The sequence below is a fragment of the Emys orbicularis genome, chromosome 7, assembly GCF_028017835.1.
Source record: "Emys orbicularis isolate rEmyOrb1 chromosome 7, rEmyOrb1.hap1, whole genome shotgun sequence".
Taxonomy (NCBI): Eukaryota; Metazoa; Chordata; order Testudines; family Emydidae; genus Emys; species Emys orbicularis.
This window is the reverse complement of record NC_088689.1, coordinates 98,616,329-98,640,755: the sequence shown is the minus strand read 5'-3', so window position 1 is coordinate 98,640,755 and position 24,427 is coordinate 98,616,329. Positions and strand designations below refer to the sequence as shown.

The 24,427-nt window shown below is 58.0% G+C and overlaps 1 protein-coding gene across 1 annotated transcript in view; it reads right to left on the bottom strand.

The window, feature by feature from the left end:
• The window catches only part of NRXN2 (neurexin 2), a 293,562-nt gene that overhangs the window by 140,431 nt on the left and 128,704 nt on the right, over positions 1-24,427 (bottom strand). Inside the window, exons 10-16 of the mRNA XM_065408659.1 lie at positions 23,530-23,733; positions 19,589-19,615; positions 13,893-14,012; positions 13,252-13,636; positions 12,635-12,825; positions 8,006-8,179; positions 7,023-7,142 (exon numbers count right to left, since the gene is read on the bottom strand). Coding sequence (XP_065264731.1) covers positions 7,023-7,142; positions 8,006-8,179; positions 12,635-12,825; positions 13,252-13,636; positions 13,893-14,012; positions 19,589-19,615; positions 23,530-23,733 — 1,221 coding nt within the window. The remainder of the gene's footprint in view (positions 1-7,022; positions 7,143-8,005; positions 8,180-12,634; positions 12,826-13,251; positions 13,637-13,892; positions 14,013-19,588; positions 19,616-23,529; positions 23,734-24,427) is intronic.

The following is a 24,427-nucleotide window of genomic DNA, read 5'->3' as shown; positions in this document are numbered from 1 at the left end:
GATCTCAAAAGCAACAAGGAATCAAGGGACTCCCCCACAACTAACCTTCCCTCACACACAGACACCAAAAGGAACTCCCAGCCCCCCCGCTCTAACCACTAGACTCCCTTCCCCTCCCAGAGCAGGGAACAGAACCCCGGAGTCCTGACTCAACATCAGCTCCTAAGGAGCCAGGCCATGGATCCCAGGAGATTTATCAGCATGGGGGCTGATCTCTACAAGAGGGAGAGATGCAAGGGAGGGGGATCTTGCCACTGGGGACAACTACAACTACCCCTGTCTGCACGCCTACCCCCACCCTGGAAGGAATAGAGCACAGGGAAACAGGTGATAGGACTCCAGCATCTCAACCAGGCATGACATTTGCAAGCAGCTGGGGGGCTGAAGGCTGCAGGAGTGGCTGTGTGCTGTCCCCTGGTGGAGGGAATGAGCCCTGCTCAGAGAGAGAGAGTGCTGAGCCCTGCTGGAGGGGACGAATCCTCCTCAGTGTGTGTGTGCTGGGTTAGGGTTCACCCGGGCCCAAGGGGAGGATGTGCCAGCCCAATGGGCCTGGGGGAGGTGTTCATACTGTCCAGGACTCAGGGTTACAGGTGACCCCAATGACATGGCTCCAGAGTCACAGGGATTTAGTGAAGGTGCTGTGGGTGAGGGCAGAGCCATGGAGACAGTTACCTTTGGGGCTGATCCCATCTCACCAGTGCTTGTATGGAAGACCAAACCCATGGGGTGGGGCAAGAGTTCAGTGGTAGGCGCTCTCCCCTGCAGTCAGTGCTGGCCCCCAGGGCCCCGTGTGGCGCTAGGGGGCCCCTGCAGTCAGTGCTGGCCCCCAGGGCCCCATGTGGCGCTAGGGGGGCCCTGCAGTCAGTGCTGGCCCCCAGGGCCCCGTGTGGCGCTAGGGGCGCTGTGGGGCCCCTGCAGTCAGTGCTGGCCCCCAGGGCCCCATGTGGCGCTAGGGGGGCCCTGCAGTCAGTGCTGGCCCCCAGGGCCCCGTGTGGCGCTAGGGGCGCTGTGGGGCCCCTGCAGTCAGTGCTGGCCCCCAGGGCCCCGTGTGGCGCTAGGGGGCCCCTGCAGTCAGTGCTGGCCCCAATAACACCCTGCGTAGTAGGGGCGCTGTGCTGCAGGGGGCGCTCTCCCCAGGCAGTCAGTGCTGACTCCAGTACAGCGCTAGGGGGCGCTGCGTTACCAAGGCTATGTGAAGTAAGAAGAGGTGTAACTGAGGTTAAAGCATCCCCTGGCCTGTTTCCCTCCATGGAGTTGGGGTGTTAACCCTTTCTGCCCTGGCCAACCCCCACTGACAGCAGTTCCATATCCCTTCTCATACTACCCTGCTGCTGTTTAACAGCCCCGTGCCCCGCCCCACAGGGGCTGCATCTCGGCATGGGGGAGCAATCCCTGCACGGATGGTCCCTGCAGCTGCTGATATGCTCCAATGCAGCAGCTGGAGCCTGCAAGCACAGGTCACCTGAGAGGTGTTTGCAGAGCCAGGGCTGCTGGAGTAGGGAGGCCAGCGCTTGCAGTGAGGGAGCTCACTAATGGCTCTCTCCTACCTGCTGCCCCCTTACCAGCTGGTTTCCTAGCCCAGCCCCATGGGAGAGCAGAGATCCATTGGCATTTGGAGGGATTTCCTATGAGGGCAGTAAGCATGATCAGGGCCAGATTCTACTTCCAGCTCCCCAGGGTCAATCCAGAATCACCCCCTGACTGCAGTGGGGCCAGGGCCAGATTCTGATCTCTGCTCCCCCAGGGTCAATCCAGAGTCACCCCCTGACTGCAATGGGGCCAGGGCTGGATTCTGATCCAATGCAGGGACTTGCTCCAGATTTACACTGGGGTAAATAGAGAAAGATCCAACACCACCTTGGTCCACAGTTGATGGTTTGGGCCCTGATTCTCTTACCCAGTGCCCTGCATCTTCCCCCCACTGCTTCTATTCGGGCATTGGCAGCGCCCCCTTTCCCGCCCTCCCCCATAACCCTCCATCCTTTCTCAGGGCAATAGAGCAGCTCATTCTCCCGCTGCCCCACTGGCTGCCTGGGATGTGTTTCCTTCCAGCTATGAACCAGCCCATGAGCTGTTGCCCCCCTCTGGCACTGGGCAGCTAGCCTCCTGAGCTGGATTTGATCCAGCCACCCCCTGGCGAAGAGCAGCAGAATGGGACAAGGAGGAGCAGGCTGTTTATGCCAATGAAATGGAGGAGGGGAGGGAGGGAGCAAATGAATCTGTGACACCCCTTCGGTGCAGGGAACAGAGAGCAAAGCTGGCCTGGCTCCAGTGAAGAGACTCCTTAACAAATCCTTGGGTATCATAGGCAGTCAGTGGCTCATTGAAATGGATGGGGCTGTCAGCCCCAATACACACGCAGCTCCATCAGTGCCTGCCAGTTCGAGGTAGGGGGCAGAGCTTTTCTTTCGGCCTAGGGGATCAGAGCCCAGGGAGAGGAGAAGGTGAGATGGAGATTGGGGCAAAGTACCTAACCCTCAAACACACAGCCCCAGGGTCACAAAGGTGCCTGAAATAACCAACAAGCCATTAACTGCCCTACAGCATCTCAAAGGTTCTTATAAGACAGGGATCCCTCGCCCAGTGCAGAGATGCACCCAGCTCTGGGGAGGGGTATGGGGGGCTGTTTATACAGGAATCCCTCACCTGGCACTAGATGCAGCCACCTCTGGGATGGGGCAGAGAGTTTAATTACTCCATGGATCTTTAATGAACAAAAGTGAGCAGGTTGTTTTTACAGCCAGTCAAAGTTGGAAACTTCAGCAGTGCAGCAGCCCTTAGTGCCGTTCTGGGGAACTGGGGTCAGCGCTGACTGCAAAGGGAGAGCACCTCCTATTGAGTGCTGAGTGTGGGGCAAGCTCCCAGATGCTGCAGCCCCAGCCTCTCCTAGCACGGGGCGCCATAGGGAGTGGGGTGGAGCACTGGCTGGGGGGAGCTCCCAGCTTCTCCAGCCCCAGCCTCTCCCAGCAGGCGGCGTTGGAGGCTGTCAGTGCAGAGATAAAAGGTCCCCAAAGCAAAGCCCAGACAATGACTATTTAACAATAGGGGAGTTTGGGGAGGGAGGGGTGGGGGATAAATGAGCCTTCAGCTCCTGCGACGTGTGAGCGATGCCCAGGGCAGCTCCTGCGCTGTAGACCCATTAATCCAGCTGGCAGCGCGGACGGAGCCTGTCCCCTCGTGCCCCGTGCCCAGCACTAGCAAGGCTGTCACATCAGGCCTGCCGCCCCCATCCATCGCAGTGCAGGGTGGAAACTCCAGCCCTCGCTGGGGCCCCCAGGTGGGGGTCGGCAGCACAGAGTGGGCGAAGGGAGGACAAATAGGTGCGGGGATGAGAAATGGCCCCCAGTAGCACTGGGACAGAGACATCAGGGGTTCAGATCCAGGACTCAGTTCTGCAGCGTGCCCCATGAACCCCTCCTCTACCCATCCATCCATCCCAAACACACCCTCCACCACTCCTCCATCCTACTCCTCCATCTACCCCCACCCCGTCCATCCATGCCCCATACTGCCCCCTCTCCACTCCCCAGTCCTTCATACTCCTCCTCTATCCACCCCCCCTCCACCATCACCTCCGTCCTACTCCTCTAACCACCACTCCTCTATCCTACTCCTCTATCCACCCCCACCATCCACGCCCCATACTTTCCCCTATTCACTCTCACCCACCCACTCCTTCATACTCTTCCTCTATCCACCCCGCCATCCACACCCTGTACTACCCCTCTATCCACCCCCACTCACTCACTCCCTTATACTCATACTCTATCCACCCCACACCCCTTCAGCCACCCACCCACCCCTTCATACTCCTCCTCTGTTCACCCCCATCCCCTCCATCCATCCATTCTTTCCTCTGCTCCCCTCTTTCATTCCCTGTCTAGGGGGTCAATATCATCTCCCCATTTTACAGATGGAGAAACCTGAAGCACAGGGAGATTAAAGTGACTGAAGCCAAGGTCATAGTGACAGTTTATGGCAGAGTGAGGAATAGAACCAGGAGTCCTTGCTCCCAGCCCCCTGCTCTAACCATTAGACACCTCTCCCTTCCCAGAGCTGGGATAGAACCCAGGAGTCCCGCCTCCTAGCCCTGCCCCCCAACCACGAGACCCAGGAGGACTAGTGAGCAAACACCATGGGATGATTACAACTCCTCGTGTCCCCCACCCACCCAGCCACCTGCTGGAGAGATTGTCAAGATGAAACCCACATTGGCAAAATGCAGCTCCTGCACTGGGCTAACTAACAGCCCCCTGCAGCGGGAGGGGGGCAGACCCCCACCTGGCCCCTGCCCACCTCGCCCTGCTGGGCTCTGCCCGTTGCACGCTCACACTAACAAACCACCTCCTTGCTTTCTCTTTACAGTCCTGGGTTTTCACGTGCTCGCACACGCAGTGCAAGGCCTGGTCACGCTCACGACTGCCTCCGTTCACATCCTGTTCTGGGTTCCATGACCCCCCCCCACACACACAGTGAAACGTGCCAGGGCACTTACATGTTCTTGGCATGTTCACACTCCGGTGGTCACATGCTTGCACAAACGGAGACAGCTGATCACTTTTACTTTCCTTTCAAATCCCTCTCCCGTCTGGACAGTCACACCTAAACCGTGCTAGGCACCCCTCCCTTTTCTAATCACACCCACCCCGGTTTCCACATGCTTGCAAAGAGAGAGCAAGCTGGTTGCCTTTCTGTCCCGTTTAAGCCCCTTTCACATTCTGCAGCACCCATTGCACACACCCTGTGAAGGGGCCCGGTCACTTTCTAGCCATTTTTCACACTCAGACTTTCACATCCTCGCACAAAAAGTGAAGCATTCCAGCTGGCTTTTGCCAGTTTCACCTCCTTGCACATTTGGGGTTCCCCAAGATCGCTGCATCCCAAAAAAGAATCTTTTTATTTACTGACACAGTGACATTAGCAATGAGGATCTAGCACAAGATACACTCACACACAACCCCCCTCTGGTGCTGTCCCACCCACTGCAGCTCCCAGCATTTCAGGGGCAGCCACTCACAAAAGCCACAGGTGCCTGGATTTAGTTGTTTAATCATCCTCCAAAGCTGTCAATCATTTAAAACAATGGCACCCCTACCCCCAAAACAGTGCTCAGAATACATAGCACCAACCCCGAGACACCCCAGCCCACAGCATGTGATGCCATGGGAGTGAGTCAAAATCAAACCAGCAAATACACAGAGCAGGGGTCACCCCCTCCAGCCGGAGGCAGAACACACCGCCACACCCACACCCCTCAGGGCTCATTCTCTCCAGCTGGGGGCAGTGCACATGCAGAGCAGGGCTCCCCCACTCCAGCAGGGGGCAGAACACACACCCCTTAGGGCTCAGGCAGCAGGGACATGCAATTCATTCCTTGCACGATTCACACTAGATTCTATTCCTTAACCCAGGCTTTGTTTTTGTCCCCAGCCCCTGCCCTCATACTCGTGACCAACTCTCCATGGCTCCCCTTTAGACTCCCGGAATGTATTTCCCCTCTCACACAGATGCGCAATGCCCAGTGCAGAGGGCGTGGGGGGAGGATGGAATTCCAGAGGGAGAGGATGCTGCAGAGGACAGGAATTCCTGGGGGCTCGTCAGATGCCCTGGTGATGGGCTTGGGCCAAGAGCACAGCTAGGACACTCCACACTCCAATGCCCACTATGCAGTGCCAATGAGAATCACTCACACATGCCCCACCCCCATTACCAGTGGAGAGAGCTCCCGCCACCACCCACCCAGCTGGGTGTCCCTCCCCATAGCCTGGATCCCAGCCCCATTCCCCATGCCAGGATCTGCTTCGGGGGGGGTGGGGTGGCTGTGGGGAATGGATCAGTCCCCTGGGCCCAGCTGCTGGGCAATGCTGAGAAGCCGTCACAGGAGGCATCTCCAAGGTGTGGACTCAATTCACTGTCCAACTCACACAATCCATGGAGCTGCCCCACAGCCCTGAGCCAACATATACAGGTCTGTCTCATCTTACGCGGGGGTTCCGTTCCGCGGTTAGCGCGTAAAGCGAAAACCGGGTATAGCCAAAATCCCATTGAGTTCAATGGCGGGCGAAATCGCCCGCACTACAGGTATAGTATTAAAATTGTTATTTTTCTCTTTTTTTTTTGTTTTTGTTTTTGTTTTTGCCGACCACGTAAAGTTGAAATCACGCATGTTAAATGCGCGGAAGATGCGACAGACCTGTAGATCCAGAGCCAGCACTCGGATCCAGCCCCACAGACCTGCATCAACCCACAGACTCCGCTCCAGAGACCCACCCCACAGAACTGAACCAGACCATGGACCCTGCCCCACAGACTCACCCCACAGAGCTAAACCAGACCACAGCTCCAGTCCCATGGACCCACCCCAACTGATCCACCCCACAGGGCTTAACTAACCCACAGATCCAGCCCCATGGACCCACCCCACCAGACCAAGGACCCAGCCTCATGGGCAGAGCCCATAGTGTCCACCTGTCCTACAGTGCCAACCAGCCCCTGGCACTAACATGGCCCACAGCTCTGACACAACCTGCGCAGAAGCCCTGGCACACAGATCTACCCCCCTGGTATCCTTCCAGTTTCTGGACCCAGCCAATGGGCTCAATGTGGGCCCATGACCCAGGCCCACAGACCCAGCCCAGGGCACCCCCAAATTTCATCAGTTCAGGGGTGTCCCAGAGACCAGTCAAACCACAGTCCCCAGCCAGGCAAAAGCCAATGCCCCATGTGAGTGCTCCTCTGGCCTCCTGATGCTCCCAGCTCAGGTCACCCCCCCGTATGATCATCCTCCTCCTGTCCATCCCCTAGCTGGGCACATGGCACCCCCAGTCCTAGCACGCTCCCCCCCATGCTCCAGACTCGCAGAATCACAGCGTGAGTGCCCCACCCTTCTTCCTGCAGTCCCCCAGCTTGCGGCCCCCCAGCGCAAGCCTTCCCCCTCCTTCTATCCCCCATCCCGGCATGCAGCTCCCCCTGCGGGATCCTTCCCCATCCCTCAGCCAGGCATGCTGGGCCCCAGCACTCACGGTCGTTGCACACGGGGCCACCGTACGAGGTCATGGTGCAGTCACACGTGTAGCCGTCCCACTGCTGCAGGCAGACGCCCTGGTTGGCGCAAGAGTCCTCGGTGCACGTGGTGCTGGGCCCTGGGGGCAAGAGGCAGGGATGGGGGTTACTGGCCTGGCTCCCCCAGCCCTTCGGGACAGGGCTTGGGGTCATAAACCCCCATGAGCAGAGTGAAAAAAGCAGGTGAGAGAGAGGAGGGGACCTGCAACGAGTCAGGGGCAGAGCTGGGGATAGACCCCCCTGCGCCCTCCACGTTCTAACCCGCAGACCCCATTCCCCTCCCAGAGCTGGGTAGCATCCAGGTGCCCAGGAGTGTTACACCAGGGTGGGGGAAGGAGGCAGGAATGCCAGGTGAGGAGCTGGAGCCGGTAGGGGAGATGGGGGGAGTCCCTGGCAGCCTCCACCCATATCCCACTGCTGACGCGAGGCAGCATCTGAGGAGACATAACGCTCATGGCTGGGAGCTGGCAGCTAATGAAGGTGTCTGCATCTCTCTGGTCCTCCCCACAGCCCCCCATCACGGGGCAAGCGTCCCCCACAGGGGGAATGGGCTGCGCTGGAAGCAGGCTGGTTTCCGAGGCGCAATCCCCATTATCAGCAGAAGAGGAGACGGGGGCACTAGGAACAGGGAGACCTGGATAGTCTGAGCCTACAGCGCCCCCTCCGAGGCCAGGCCAGAGGAGGGAGCGCCCCCCCGAGTCAGTGCTCCTGCCTGCTCCCCACAGCGCCCCCTGCTGGGCGAGGCCGGGCCGGAGGAGGGAGCTCCCACCCCCAAGTCAGTGCTCCTGTCTGCTCCCCACAGCGCCCCCTGCTGGGCGAGGCCGGGACAGAGGAGGGAGCTCCCCCCCCCCAGTCAGTGCTCCTGCCTGCTCCCCACAGCGCCCCCTGCTGGGCAAGGCTGGGCCGGAGGAAGGTGGGCTCTGGGCAGCAGGGGGACTCTTACCATCGCAGCCCCTCTCGACTTGCCCGATCCGGTGCAGGGCATCAGCGATGAGGTCGGGCAGGCGGCCGTTGAGGTCCACGGAGGCCAGGCAGCCTTGGAAGCCATCCCGCGAGGCCACCAGCTTGGGCAGGTTGTTGAACATGTTCTTGCTCAGCCCCCCGATGTACAGCTCTCCTGGGGAGGGCACGAGACACGTCAGCGGGCAAAGGGTCCTTTAGCCCCCCGCACGCCACAGGGCTGCCCCACCACCTTCCCCTCCCCTGAACAGACCTGGCCAAGGGAGGAGCTAAAGCCCCCACATCCCCCATTGGTCCATGTACCCCTGCCCCGGCTGTCCCCACAACCCGTGCCCTGGGGATGGGGGAGCAAAGGAATCCAGACTCCATGAAAAGGGACCGCAGATGGGGTAGGTACCCGGAGATGGGTCTGAACAACCCCCCCTGAGCGGCTATGCAGGGGAAGAGTAAGTCCCATCCCTCCCCAGCCAGGATGGGACTAGCAGCTGGAGCCGGGGCCCATTAGGAGCCCCTGGCTAGGTGCCCCCAGCCCTGCCCCTCCCCTAGCTAGATTTCACGGTGGAGGTCTGATTTCACGGTCTGTGACACATTTCTCATGTCCGTGAATTTGGTAGGGCCCTACCCATGAGCCCCCCAGTGCCCCAATCAACACCCCTTCTCCCCATCCCATCAGCCCAGCACTGCTCCTACCCCGTGAGTCTCCCAGTGCCACAATCAACTCCCCTTCTCCCTGCCCCATCAACCCAGCACTGCTCCCACCCCATGAGCCCACAGTGCCCCAATCAGCACCCCTCTCCCCACCCCATCAGCCCAGGGCTGCTCCTACCCCGTGAGACTCCCAGTGCCACAATCAACTCGCTTTCTCCCGCCATCACCCCAGGCCTGCCCTCACCCAGAGGTGAAAGTAAGCCGGTACAGTCCGGTACGGCGTACCGGCAAGAGCCAGTACGCCATGCCGGACCGCACCGGCTTCCGCGGCGGGGATTTAAAGGGCTCAGGGCTCCCCGCAGCGGCAGGAGCTCCGGGCCCTTTAAATCCCGCCCGCAGCTCCGGCAGCCAGAGCTGCGGTGGGGATTTAAAGGACCCGGAGCTCCGCGGCGGCCGGAGTCCGGGGCCCTTTAATTTTCCCCTGAGCCCCAGGGGCTCCCAGCCACCTCTGCAGCTGGGAGCTCTGGGTTGATTTAAAGGCCCTGGGGCTCCCAGCCACAGCCGGTGCCCCACGGCCTTTAAATCTTGAGAGGCCCCGCCTCTTCCTGATGAGGCCACACTCCCCTCAGGACTCCGGCAGTACAGGCAAGTCTCATCTTACGCGGGGGTTCTGTTCCGCGGTTAGCGCGTAAAGCGAAAACCGCGTATAGTGAAACACTCATTGAGTTCAATGGCGGGCAGAATCGCCCGCACTACAGATGCAGTTTTTATATTGTTGTTTTTCTTTTTTTCTTCCCGTTTTTGCTGACCGCGCAAAGCTGAATTCGCGCATGTTAAATGCGCCTAAGATGCGACTTGCCTGTACCGGTAAGTCCTGTAAGTTACTTTCACTCCTGCCCTGACCCCATGAACCCCAGCACCACAATGGCGTGGTGCTGAGTGGGTTTTGGGATGGGGGCAGTGCTGGAGGTTCACTGGGGTGCAGGCTATGACAAAGCGGGAATTTTGGGTACTATTTTTGTGAGTCGCGTAGGCCATGTCTAACAGTGGCACAGCTGTACCGATGTAAGAGCGCTCCGGTAGCCGCTCTGTGCCGACGGGAGAGAGCTCTCCCATCGACCTAATAAAGCCACCTCAATGAGTGGTGATATCTTCTCCCACCGCCACAGCACTGTGCACACTACCACTTATGCTGGCGAAACGTACGTTGCTCAGGGGCAGGGCCAGCTCCAGCTTTTTTGCCGCCCCAAGCGGCGAAGCAAAAAAACTAAAAAAAACTAAAAAAAGATAAAGCCACGATCGGCGGCACTTCGGCAGCAGCTCTACCGCGCCACTTCATTCTTTGGTGGCAATTCAGCGGGTCCTTCGCTCCGAGAGGGACTGAGGGACCCGCTGCCGAATTGCTTTCGAAGACCCGGACGTGCCGCCCCTTTCCATTGGCCGCCCCAACCACCTGCTTCCTTCGCTGGTACCTGGAGCCGGCCCTGCTCAGGGGGGTGGTTTTTTCATACCCCTCAGTGATATAAGTGGCAGTGCAGACATGGCCTTGTATGTGCCTTGGTTTCCCCTATATGCTGCACTGTTACTCAGTGTGGGGGAAAGGACTAAGAGCAGGTCTACACTTAAAACACTGCACTGGTGCAGATGCATGGCTGTAGCACCTAAGAGAAGATGCTCCTATGTCGAGGAGAGAACGTCTCCCATGGGCGTAGTTATTCCACCTCTGCAAGAGGCAGTAGCTCTGTGGAGGGGGTAGCCCTCCTGCGGACACAGCAACGCAGGGGCGTGGATTATTCACACCCTGAGTCACTAGCATAGCTAGCGGGGTGCAGGGGAAGCAGCCGCTTCCCCCGCCTTTCCAAAAGCGGCTGGAGGAGCGAGGGGGGACGCAGGCTGGCAGCCCGGCAGCTGCGGCCGGGCCGGAGGAGCGAGGAGGGGTGGGGGGCCCAGGCTGGCGGCCCGCAGCGCAGCCCGGAAGCTGCGGCAGGGCCAGAGGAGCGAGGCGGGGCCCAGGCTTGCGGCCCGCCAGCCGTGGCTGGGCCGGAGGAGCGAGGGGGGGACGCAGGCTGGCGGCCTGGCAGCTGCAGCCGGGCCGGAGGAGCGAGGGGGGATGCAGGCTGGCGGCCCAGCAGCCACGGCCGGGCCAGAGGAGCGAGGGGGCGCCCAGGCTGGCGGCCCGCAGCGCGGCCGGCAGCCATGGGGGGGCGGCGGGCGTGGCCGGAGGAGCAGGGCAGGGGGCGCAGCATGGCGGCCGGAGGAGCGAGAGGGGGGGCCACGGGGGTGGCACGGCAGGGCTGGAGGAGCCATGGAGGGGGAGGGACGGTGCGGCCGGAGGAGGAGCCAAGGGGCGTGGCCAGAGGAGGAGCCAAGGGAGGGCACCTTTTTTATCTTTGCTCCCCCTCCTCTTAAAAGCTGGCTACGCCACTGCCCTGAGTGACATAGTAATACTGAGATGATTTTGTAGTGTAGCCCAGGGCTTAGGTTGGCTTAACTACGGGCTCAGGGATTGTGGATTTTTCACACCCCTGAGCGATGTACATAAACCAACCTAATTTTCTAATGAGGACAAGCCCTAGGGGACACAGGGGCGAGCGTCACCTCCCTGTCTGGGTGGAATGAATAGAGCCCTCCAGGAACCAGCTGTAACCGACCCAGAACAAGGGGCCAGAGAGACCAGGCCAGCCCCACTGACTCAGGGATCCACCCTCCCAGCAGGGAAGCTGAGCCGAGACCCCAGCTGGAGAAGAAAGGACTGGAGGGGGCGCTGGGGGAGAAGCGCTGGCTGCTGGAGGAAGCTGGGTGCTCCCACCTGAGAGCTACCGAGGCGGGCAGACAGATATAGGGTCAGTCTCAGCAGGCGGGAGGCTGCGTGGCCCACCCTGGAGGAAGAGTGAGAGCCCTGGGGTCTGGCGCAGCGAAGGGATTCCTCCACAAAGCTGGGGGCGCAGCCTGGAGCCTGTGGATCTGTGACAGCCCCCCAGCGCCGGCCTGCTCCCGGCCGATTGAGTGATCCATGGTGAAGGAATGGACAGGATCCTCTGGGTCCTTTCGCTTGCAGGAATACCAACCCCAGTGCATGGCTCAGTCTAAGTCAGGGACGCCCCTGCCAGTGCTGAGATGCAGCCACCTCTGGGGTGGCGCGCACGGCTTTTCATATCCACACAGCAGTTTAAGACAGGAAGTGAGGCAGAATTCCAAACTCAATGGACACTGCTGGGGAGCTTCAGCAAAACAATCCAATCTGAGATACAGTCAGTTCTGGCTACATGGGGAGATCACACCACACCACCGCCCCACCACCACACCCCTGCTGCCCAGCCCCCCCACACTGCCCCCCTGCTTCCTTGAAACACAGCCCCCTCATACAGGAGCGGTGCCAGGGTTTTTGCCGCCCTAGGCAGCAGCGCTCCTCCTCTGAGCATTCGGCGGCAGGGGGTCCTTCCGCTCCGGGTCTTCGGCAGAAATTTGGCGGCGGGTCCTTCACTCGCTCCGGGACCCGCCGCCGAATTTCCGCTGAAGACCCGGAGCGGAAGAACCCTCCGCCGCTGAATTTCCGCTGAGGGCGGCAAAATGCCGCCCCCCAAATCCTGCCGCCCTAGGCGACTGCCTAGGGTCGCCTAATGGAAGCACCGGGCCTGCCCCCATACTGACCCCTCACTGCAACCTGTAACAGTCCCCCCACACCAACACCCCCAGAGCACAGCCCCCATTCCAACCCCCCTGCACCCTGCAACGCAGCCCCCCATACTGACCCCCTGCAGCACAGCCCTCCATTCCGACCCCCCTGTACCCTGCAGCCCAGCCCCGCATACTGACCACCCGCACCCTGCAGCACAGCCCCCCATACCGACCCCCCGCACCCTGCAGTGCAGCCCCTCTTAGCTCCATGCTGGGGCCAGCACTGCCTGTGCGGGGAGTGTGCCCCCGGTGCCCTCATGGCCCAGCGCCGGCTGGCGTGGCTCACCCTTGAGGTCCAGGTTGCGGGCACCATTGGAGTGCTGGGTGACAGTGCGGGAGTCGATCTTGAGCGTGTGGACGTTACTGGTGTCACGCGACACGATTACATTGTGCCACTGATTGTCATTAACCGGCTTGTCGGAGTTCCCCTTCATCAGCGATGGCCCGTTGCCCAGGTCGAAGACATAGTGGATGTACCTGTGTGGAGGGGGCAGTGGAGCGTGAGGGGGTGGGCAGATGGGCTGGTTGGCAGAGCAGCGGGAGGAGCGTGTGCCCAGAGGGCAGGACAATGGGCAGGAGACCTAGGCCCCTGTGTGAGGCCCAGCGCCCTGTGGGCAGCACTTGAGGCAGAGCTGGGGTCAGTGAGGGCAGGGCTCCCTGTGAGGGGCAGTGAGAGAGGCAGGAGGCAGGGCAGTGGGGTGGAGAGAAGACCCTAGTGGGCAGGGCAGAGGAGCATTGTGCCTGAGGATGCAGCAGGCCCAGAGGGCATAGCACATGGATCAGAGGTTGGGCACTAGGCCTGCTCCCTGGGGCAGGGCCCATTGCCTAGCGGGCAGGGCAAGGAGCCCAGGCCGGGGCAGGCCCATGGCCCACTGGGGTGGGGAGGTAGGGGCTGCGTCTCACCCCTTGACCAGCTCCACCACGATGAAGTCGTTGCCATTGCCGCTGTTGAAGAGGATGAGGCCGTCGGTGGCGGTGGTTTTGAACTGGAAGAAGAGGTGCATGGAGGCATAGGCCTGCAGCGTGGCCAGCGCCAGGTAGCTGGCGCGGCTCTTGAAGGTGACGGGGTCGGCAATGATGCTGCGCAGGCCGAAGCGAGCATTGAGCTCGCAGTAGCTGATGTCGCCATTCTTGCACAGGTCCATGTAGGGCAGCCCATTGAACACCAGGCTGCTCAGGTGCCCGATGAAGTTGGAGGGCACCACGGAGATGAAGCGGCGCTCCGTCATGATGCCGGTCTCGATGTTGTGGAACTCCAGGCGGGTGTGCGCGCCGGCCATCTGCCCTGCTTGGAGCGGGAGGGGGGCAGGGCACTGTTACACACCAGGGTGGGACGGGGGCAGACTCCAGACCTGTGCCCTCACCCCAGCCGGTGACCCTCCATCCCAACTGGCAGCCCCCTGCTATCCCAGCCCTGGGCTCCCCCCACACCAGCCCTGCCAGTGCCCCTCAGCCCCCTGCTATCCCAGCCCTGGGCTCCCCCCACCCCAGCCTTGCCAGTGCCCCTCAGCTCCCTGCTATCCCAGTCTGGGGTCCTCACGTACCTTCCACGGTGACGTTATCCACCGAGAGCTGCAGGCTCTTCCCGCGCCGCACAACCCGCACTGTGTGCCACTCATTGTCGTTGAGTTTGTGGCCAGCGAAGAGGGTCTCGGGGCCTTTACCTGAATTGGGGAGGGGGGCAGCACAGGGGGTTAGTGCTCCAATGGGGTCGGGGGAATGGGCACAAGGCCTAGACAGCCCCCAGGTGCCAGCCCCTCCCCTGCCTGTCTGGATACATCCTGAACACACACAACCCCCAATACTCACCCAGCTGGCAACACCCCCCCAGCTTCTCCCCCCCATACCATAGCAACTTAGGTAGCATCTCGCCCTCCCCACTCCCTCCTAGATACACACTGAACCCACGCAGACACCCCACCCCCCCACCAGACTGCCCCAGCTGGCAACAGGCCGGGATTATACAGGCCCCCAATATACACCCCACCCTCCTAGAGCCCATACACTCCCTGAGGGCAAAGAGTGCACAGGGGGATGGGTGAGGGATGGGGTAGTTCATCACTCCCTCCATTCCTCCCAAGTCCTGACCGCACTGCACTCCTGCTCTGCAGTTGCTACACTGGGATGGTGCCCGTACCCTGGAGAGGTTGTGACAGCTGCTCGGGGGAAACTCTGGCTCAGGGTTGGGAAAAAACAGCTCCTCAGGAAATTCAGGCCCAAACCTTACAGCTTCCAACTGTATGCACAGCCGTGAGCACACCCACACTCCACTACAACCCCCTGTTGGGTGTAACCATACACACCCACAGCCCTGAGCACACCCCACTACAACCCCCTGCTGGGTGTAACCATACACACCCACACCCCACTACAACTCCCTGCTGGGTATAACCACACACACAGCCCTGAACACACCTACACACACACCCTACTGGGTATAATTTCATACACACAGCCCTGAGCACACCTACACCCCACTGCACTCTACTGCTAGGTGCAATTGCACACACAGCCCTGAGCACACCTACACTGCTCTATTCAGCTCTCCACCTTGCTAGTCTCTTTGTCTCTCACACACAGGGACCAAGACTAAAGGCTTGCTACTGGAGAATGTGTGTGTGTATGTATCACCACCTGCTGGTGAGCAAGCGAATCAGCAAGAGAACAAGTGAAATGACAGATCATCTTGAAATCCATCCCTGCATCTCCAAGGAAACCCCCCAGGTCAGAAATGGGGAACTGGTGACCCCTCAAACCACAGGTTAGGAAAAAAGTAATACCCATGGCCAATCCTAACCCACTATTCCTCCCCCCATTAGCACCTCATCTTCTCAGTCACCGCTAGCTGGTAGGGGTGACCCAATAAACAGCCAGCTGCTAAGAGACCCCCCTCTCCTGAATCACCCCCTCCCGATCCAGGTGTGCTTAGAGCAGGGTGGAGGCAGGGCTGAGAGCCCGTAAGTGGCTAATGAATCATTACCATTAGGCAACTAATTCATTGCATGGGAGGGTTAATGCCAGGTCACTGCACGGGAGGATGTGGCTATTTAATAGTTATCACCATGCCTATTAATGACTGCATGGGTGTCTAATATACCCAGGTGGATGTGGTGACAGGAGGGACTCATTTGTATTGTAGTAGGGCCTACATTATTTGCATGCTTTCTAACCACCCCAGGTCTGTGCGGGAATGGTTCATTATTATTAATTGTATGGGGGCTAATAAACACAGCTATATAGGAAGGACCTAAATTAGTATTCATAATAATTGCATGTGGTAGTGGATAATTAATCAATTGGCATATTAGTTGCATGGGGTGTCGATCCCAGGTATACGGGGAAGGAAAGGGCTAATTATTTGTATTGCAGTAGGACCAACATTAATTGCAAGGCACCAACAACCCCAGGTCTCTGGGAGAATGGTTCATTAGTATTTTGCATATTATTAATTGCATGGGGGCTAATAATCCCCAGGTACATAGAGGAGGGGCTAATTAATTATGGTATTTCTACTTTGGGCCTAATGCAGGGATGGGTAACTTAAGATAGCAGAGGCCCCACCAGCCCCTCTGGCCGGCTGGTGTGGTCCAGGAAGAAGTGGTCCCTGCTGCTGTGAGAACATGCGCCAGAGCAGTGAGTCCTGCAGCGACAGCCCCGCGCTGCACGGTGTCACCTCACACACGCCTGCCCGCCATTGCTCAGCTCCACAATCTGTGGGAAGGCAGATGAGCTTGTGCCCCTGCCCAGGGACACATTTTCCTTTCTCCAGCAGGGGCCAGGGAGCTGTCTCCTGGTTGGTGGGCTGGATACAGCCCCATCATGGCCACCAGTCATGCAACCCTGGCCTGTTATTAATTGCAGGGACTCTAACAACTCTTGATCCATAGGGAGAGGAGGGACTAAATTATCAGCAGCTATCTGTATTGGAGTAGGACCTATATTAATTGAATGGTTCTAACAATCCAAGTTCTCTAAGGAAGTGGTTCATTAATTATTATTTTGCATGTTATTAATTGCACAGGGGTTGATACCCCCAGCTGGGTAGGGAGATGGGCTAATTATTATGTATTTGTATTGCAGATGGACCTACGTTCATTGCATGGAGGCTAATCAGCCCAGGTTTACAGCGAGTATGGCTAGTCTGTTATTGTTTATACTCTGAAGTGTGGTTGGGCCTAGATTATTCATTTCTGAGGGGGCAGGTGGATGACAATGGGAAATATTCTTCTCCACACCCTCCCCCAGGTGCTGGGCACAGTGCATCAGCTATTGCGTTAGCAGGTGGACGCCGCCCTAAGTGCCATTAGCCCAGGTAAATCAGGCTTGCTTAAGTGAGTTCTGCCACCTGGTGGGGAAACCCAGACTCTGCAGCTCCTCGTCCAGCAATGGAGGCATCCTTTTGCTGGTTGGATTAAAGGACTCTGGGGAGGGCAGGGAATGATGGGGGGGCTGTTCAAGGGATTCTGACCTCCCACAGGTTCCCAAAGCAAAAGAGCCCCCTCCTCACCTGAGTTGGGGGAGGGAGGCCCAATTGTATTTCCCCACCCCCAAGACCTTTCCTTCCCCACCCCCGAGACCTTTCCTTCCCCGCCCTGGGGGCTACAACGCACCTGGGGATGGGGATCCCCTCACATCTAGGGATGGGGGTTGGAGAGGCAGTGAGGAAATACACTCCTTCATCCCACCCCTAGTCACTGCCCCTCCAATCCCTAGCCCCTTTCTACATATTGCAATCCTCACCTCTGTGTTCCCCCCATCCCCAGAGCCACCCCACCTCATTCCCCACCTTTCCACATATCATCATCCCTACTCCCCCTCCTCATACCCACTCCCAACCCTCACCCATGCATATTCCCTTCACCCACACACCTCTCTGCACTAAGTCTCTGCCCCATGGTGTAGAGACCTCCATCATCCTCCCCCACCCCTGGCTCTCCTCCCAATTCTAGGGCTCATTTGGAGCTGGAACCCACCCACCAAACACCTGGGACTCTTTGTCAGGGTGAATCCTGGCTGGATTTCCCAGACCCGGGGGGGGGAGGGGGGTAGCAACTCAGCAATTTAGATCAAGGACTATATGGGAGACATGGAAATCTGTGTTGGGACTGGGAGCCTGGACTCCTGGGTTCTCTCCCCAGCTGTCTCTGTGATCTTGGGGACTGGTCACTTCCCCTCCTTATGTCTCAGCTTCCCCTTCCATGAGCTGATAGTAAATTCTTCACCTGCCTGGCACAAGGGTGAGTTGTGATTAGGTGTTCTCTTCCCAACACGCTAGGAACCCACATGCACAAGAGCTGGGTCTTATCCCCACCATGGGGCCCCACCCCTTTCTAGCCAATGAAATGCCATTGGCCCATCTACGCACCTGAGTCCAAGGGGTGGAGCTCCTCGCTGTCAGGAGATGCATCACATTTGGGGGCTGCATGTCACTGCTGGCACGAGTGCAGCCCTGAGCACACGTGAGTGTAACCATGGCTGCCCCCCAGCCAGCGCACTCACCCGTGTAACCGTGCCTCCAGCCAGCACACTCACACATGTAACTGTGTGTCCTCCAGCCACTGCATGTAACCGTGTGCCCCCAACCAGCGCATACATGTGTAACCGTGTGCCCCCAACCAGCGCATACATGTGTGTAACCATGTGCCTCCCAGCCAGTGCATACACACCTGTAACCGTGTGCCTCCCAGCCAGTGCACACGTGTGTAACTGTGTGCCCCCCAGCCAGTGCACATGTATATGTAATGGTGTACTCCCCTGGATGGAACATTCATGTAATGGTGTGAAATGCACCACAGCTGGCACACATGTAATGGTGTGCCCCTCTGACCAGCACATGCATGTATGTAATGGTGTGACACAGACCCTAGCTGGCACACATGTATGTGTAATCGGTGCCTACCCCAACAGTCTTTGTGTGGTACAATGTTCCCCCAACTGGCATGCAAACATGCATTTGGATCTGTTCCCTGGCCAGTGTGCATATCAGTGTCCCCCTGCTGGGTGTGTGTATGTGTGCGTGCATGCTGCCCCCGCTGGAAGGAGTAAGACCTACTCTCCTCAGTGTGTGTGCATTGCCATCTACGTGAGTGAATGAGACCTGCTGCATGGGGGTGTGGTGGTTTGGTGCAATTGTGGTTGTGTGAATCTCTTTATGTGTGGTAAGTGTGAAAGTTTGTGTTTTTGTGTGTGTAGCTGATTGTGTGTGTCTGGGGCAGACTGTGGTGTGGCTGGGTGAGTCTATGTAACCATGTGAGGCTTGTGCATGTGGTGTGTGTTGTGGGCACAGAAACGACAAAGGTGCTGTGGTGCCCTGCACCTATCATCCCAAAGCAAGGTGCCAGTCACTTACCACCAGGGCTTTGCCACTCGCCTGTGGGGACACGGGTGTGTGTGTTTAATTTGCCCCTACCCCAGATTTGCTGAGCAGCTCCATGCTGGACAGGGCGAGAACCATGAACTAGAGACTCCCCATCAGTTGCTTGCAGTAGGAGGGCTTATGACACCCCATAGTGTGTTTCTGAATCCAGCCTGCAGGGGCAGTGGTGCAAACAGGCTGCAGGGAGGAGGGTAGTGTGTCAACAGTGCCTGAGGGGCCAAGGCATGGGGTGGGGGGGAAATAGCAGGTCCTGTCTTCTTGGGGTGTTCCAGGTCCAGGTGGGGATGGGGTGCAGGGCAATTCCTAGCCAACCCTCCCCACCCTATATGAGGCTCTGTAAGCATCAAACATGCAGTAGGGGTATAAAGCTCGGACATGCACATACAGGGCAGGTGCAGTTAGTCTGAGGCAAGGAGAAACTGAGGCAAGGAGCAGTGAAGTGACTCATTTTAAGGTGACACCCTAAAATGGGCAGCACTGGGGATAGAACCTAGGAGCCCTGACTCCCAGTCTGCTGCTCTAACCACCAGCCCTCACTTCTCTCCCTGAGCCAGGGCAGAACTCAGGAGTTCTCACTCAGCCCTTCTGCACTAACCCCTATACCCGCTCCCTTCGCAGAGTTGAAAACCTCCCAGCCCACACATGCTAACTGCTAGACACCATTGCCCTTCCAGAGCCAGGAATAGAACCCAGGAGTCCCAGCCCCTCCACCTCTTCTGTGCAGTGTCATAGCAAATCAGCTACAGTCATACAGCACCTGTCACCTTTCCATTAGGATTGACCCCCAAAATTCACCCGGTTCATTTAACGAGCAGGAGAGAGAGAACATGAAATAAAAACCCCGAAGGTAAAGAAGTGACTTACTGGGGTTACAGCCTATCCTGACACAGTCTGAGACGGGGGCCAGGGTGATGGGGGGGTAGGGGGAGAGAGAAGAGAACGCAACAGTTTTACATCCTTCAAAGTTACTTCTGCAAACAACCATCCAATTCACAGCCCACCATCCGGGGACAGACGCGGGTCAAGGTGGCCATTTGGAGCGCAGGGGAACGGAAACCTCTCACACTGAGGAAGGGGACACCAAATTTGGTAGGAACTGGTCCCTTAAAAGTATCCCACCTACAGCCCCAAACTACCTTCCAGGACAGTGGTGGGGCTGCATCATTTCTTGTTGCGTATGATAACTGGACTGTGTCTGTACAGCACCTGGTGCAACCAAGATGGGGGCTCACAGGCACTTCTGCAATTCAAGTCATAAACAGTCGTTCTAATGATGCAGCAGGGCTCCATTGTGCCAGGTGCTGGACAGACACCGAACAAAAAGCCAGTCCCTGCTCCTAAAGAGCTGCCAATCTCCAGCCTTGGCTACACACACAAGTTGTCTTGCTTTAGTTTCCCCAGTCTAAAGCGGAACAGTGCTGCCTAATGTGGACATGGTTGTACCAATATCAAAGTGCATAGCTATTCCTGTAGGGGCAGGGAATAAGCTTTTCTGATATGAGATTTTTTCCGCATGGGGAAATTCCCCGGCAGAGCTTGGCAAGCGGAGTAATTATCCCAGAATAAAATCACTTTTATTCCAGAACAGAGTGTCCATACTGGGAGTTAATAATTAACAATTAATAACCATTCCGCGGTAGCTATGCTGCGAAATTTCCCCATGTGGACAGGTCCTAAGGCACCTTTATCCTGGTATAACTGTGTCCTCACTTGGGCTACGTCTTCACTAGGGGGGGGGGGGGTCGATTTAAGATACGCAAATTCAGCTACGCGAATAGCGTAGCTGAATTCGACGTATCGCAGCCGACTTACCCCGCTGTAAGGACGGTGGCAAAATCGACCTCCGCGGCTTCCCGTCGACGGCGCTTACTCCCACCTCCGCTGGTGAAGTAAGAGCGTTGATTCGGGGATCGATTGTCGCGTCCCGACGAGACGCGATAATTCGATCCCCGAGAGGTCGATTTCTACTCGCCGATTCAGGCGGGTAGTGTAGACCTAGCCTTGAAGGGATTGTAGGCCTGAATTAGTTTGTTAAAGGGAATTGGCCTGAGCTGGTTTATAAAGGAAACTGGCCTAAACCGGTTTAGGAAGCAGATTGGCACTGTTGGGGGGGGGGGGGGCAATGAGGAGTGGGATGAGAAAGCTGACCAAAAACAGGGTCACGGAAAGGTCCCGGTTTACTGGGTTTCTAACTGGGTTTGTCAAACTGGTTTTGGATGCAGCTTTACAGTCCCAGCTCAAGGTAGGATGTTGGGCCAGCTAGGCTTGGGAATCTGAGCCAGGGCCTGGGCTGGGACCCAATTCCTCAGCTCAGTCTGAATCCCATCTACAAGGACTGGGCTGACATGTTTAAACCAGTTTAGTAGGAACTGGTTTGGAAAGTGGATTAGCCCAGAACCACTTTAGAAAGTGGATTAACTTGGAAGCAGTTTAGAAAGTGGATTGGCCAGATCTGTGACAGGCATGATCTAGGCTGAGGTTTCTCTTTTTTGGGAGAGAGGAAAGGTTTATAACCTTTAACAGGGTTCGCAGTCAATTTCCCCCAGCTCATGGGGCTCATTCTCCTCCCCCCACTTTGTTGGGATAATCCCCACCCCTCTGACAAATGGCCACCTTGCAAACACCAGCCGTGCAGCGGGCAATGTGGGGGATGGACCCCCCCTTCTTCCTCCCCCACCCTGGCACCCCAAACAGTGCCACAAGGAAGATGAAAACAAGGGGGGGGTTAACCCCTGCTGAGCAGCCTCATGCTCAGATGTATGGGGGGCACCTCCTCTCCCCTTCACTCCCCCAACCAGGGTCCCCCTGCACCCAGCATGGATTAGGGGGCCAAGCTTGGGTTGCCCCCGCTTGCTACCACCTCCATCTTCCTTGGGCAGCCCTGGAACCATGCAGAGATCAGGGAACATTAGACCCAGCACCAATGCATTCTGTGAGGGGGGGCAGCACTGAAGAATACGGGGTGCTGGAGGGAATGAGGGTGCTGGGGGGGGGTCTATAGAGGGTGGCTGGAATTTGGGGGGTTACTTAGCAAATGCAGCTCAGGGTGGGCTCTTACCCCCCTTTCTGGGGTTCCCCAGTCCCCCACTCTGGCCCCCAGGACACTGTTCCTTATGGTGGCAGGCACATTATGGCATCCTCCACATTATCTGGGAGACCCTATTTCAAAGCTCCTCTGGAACTGGGGGAACAAATTAAAGGGGCATGGGGAGGACCATGGAGATTCTAGCGTGTTGATTGCACCTCATGAATAGGTGATGTGGTGGGGGGGAGGGGCAGAGATTCTGTCAATCATGACCCCATGGATGGGGGGTCATATACAGATTCTGGGGTGTCGACAATGCCCGCAAATCTGGGGGAAGGGTATTATATGAAGCTGGGGGTGCTGTACAGCACAGGGGCATCCCTTGGGTCCATATGGAGGGCATCAGTGTCCCACTATAGAGGTGCCCCACAACCCAAGATAGCCAGAAGGGAAGAAGTTAAGGGAGTGGTGGGGTACAGTGTGCCACCCCAGATCTGCCCTCTGTTACCTAGAAGGTTGCGGGGAGCTCTTGCCATTCCCTGATCTCTGCGGTGGACAGGAGGTTCTGGGTTCCCTGGGGAGAAAGGAAAGGGGGCCCCATTCCCACAGGCTACACGGCTGGGTCTGACCCACGTTGTCAACCGCAACAGAACAGTGGGGCGCAAACAGGCACGGGACCAAAGAGCCAACAGGGGAGCCCATGGGGGTGGGAAATGAGTGGAAGGAAGTAACTCCATGGGGGGAGAGGGATGAAGGAGGGAGGGAAAGGGGGTAACCCCATGGGGGAAAGGGAGGTAATCTCATGGGGGATGGGAAGATGAGGGTAGGTGTGGCAAGGGGAAGGAGGTGTGAGGTTTGGGAATGCAGTGTATCCACAGGGAGTTGCGCTGAGGTGGGTGGGATGTGGGAGAGCTGTGGGTTTGGTTGGGGGGGCTGTGGATCTTCAGGATTTTGGGGTGGAGTAAGAGGGTTGTGGAGATGGGGCGGGGATCTGGGGGTCAGCAGCGTTTTGGGGGTCTGGGGATGGGTTTGGGGAGTTGTGGAGATGGGGTGCGGGTCTGTGGGTCTGCAGAGGTTTGGGGGTGGGGCTTGGGGGTTATGGAGATAAGGGTGGGGGTCGGAGGATGTGGGGATGTGATTTGGGGGGTTGTGGAGATAGGGTGGGGGTCTGTGGGTCTGCAGAAGTTTGGGAGGCTGGGGATGTAGTGAAGGATGTGGAGGTGGGGTTTGGGGGGTTGTGGATGGGCAGAGTTTGGGGGAATTGGGGGGATGAGAGAGTGGGGTAAGGGTTGCGGGGTTTGGTCCCGGCTGCTGCTTGCTGGGCTGGCAGAGTCTGCGCCGATGAAGGGTTAAAAACAGCGAGCTAGAAATCACTCCAAACCCTGCCAGGCCTTTAGAAAGATGGGGAGCTCTTCCCCCTCAGGCCCACCAACTCCTGCCAGCCAATGGGGTGCCAGCGAGTTGAAGGGCCCCTCTCGCCCCATTGGCCAGGCGCAGTGGAGAAAGCAGGTCCCATGTTGGACAGGGAGCCGCCCTCTGGCACCAACAAGACCAAACTGGGTGCGAAGGTGAATCCCCCTGGAAAAGGGGGTGTCTTTCTAAAGACCAGATGGGCGCAGGAGGGCTCCAAAGCAGGGGCTGACCCCTCAGCAAAGGTGCACCCTAGGGTCACCTCTTCCCAGGGGACACCTGGAACCGGCTGCCAAGAGGGAGGGGTGACCCCCAGGGAGCTGGTTAGCCCCCTCAGCACTGGGGCATCCCCAGGTGGTGGGGCTGTTACCTAGGTTGACGGTAAGCTTCATCTGCCCGCCGTCAAGCTCGAGGCGCAGGGTGTCGGCCGACTCCTTGGAGGTGGTGGCCAGCATGAAGCCATAGGCACGCTGGGACATGAACCGCAGGGACACGTCCTCGGCCTCCGTGTGCATCACCCCCGGCAGCATGATCTTCATGTACATGCTGCCATCATAACTCAGCACTGTGGCCTCTGAGGGGTAGGGGGTAATGAGGGATGGGGGTGCACGGGGAATGGGGGTTGAGATGGGGCAATGGGGGTAGGAGAGAGATGGTAAAAAAAAAGAACAGAAATGGGGGAGAGAGAGAGAGAACATGTGTTAGGTTCTGCCTTACACCACAATACCCAGAGAGCCCCTCCTCCCAATCCCAACCTCCTCCAGCCCCCCACGCAGAACCCAGGAGTCCTGACTCCCAGCCTCCCTGCTCTAACCACTAAACATCACTCCCCTCCCACAGCTAGGCATGGAACCCAGGAGTCCTGATTAGAGCTGGGCAAAGGTTTTTGGGCAAATAGTTTATTAATCCCAAAACGCAGCTTCGGTCAACCCCAAACTCTTTGCAAATTTCACAGAATAGTTTCAGAGAAAACAAATGTAGGGGCTGGGCTCATAGTGGGACTTTGGTACCATTCACAAAACTGCAGCTGGAGGCAGAGGGGATGACTTTTAGCCCAGTGGTTAGAGCACTCACCTGGGTTGGGGGAACCCCCTCTGGAGCAGTGACCTAACCGTAGGTCTTCCCACTCCAGGTGAGTGCCCCAATACCTAGCTACAGGCTATTCTGGGGCGGGTCTCTCCCCATCTGGCCTGTTGGAGCTGGGTCACTTTGTATAAATTGTGCATTCGTTGGAGCAGGGACTGGAACCCAGGGCTCTCTCATCCCAG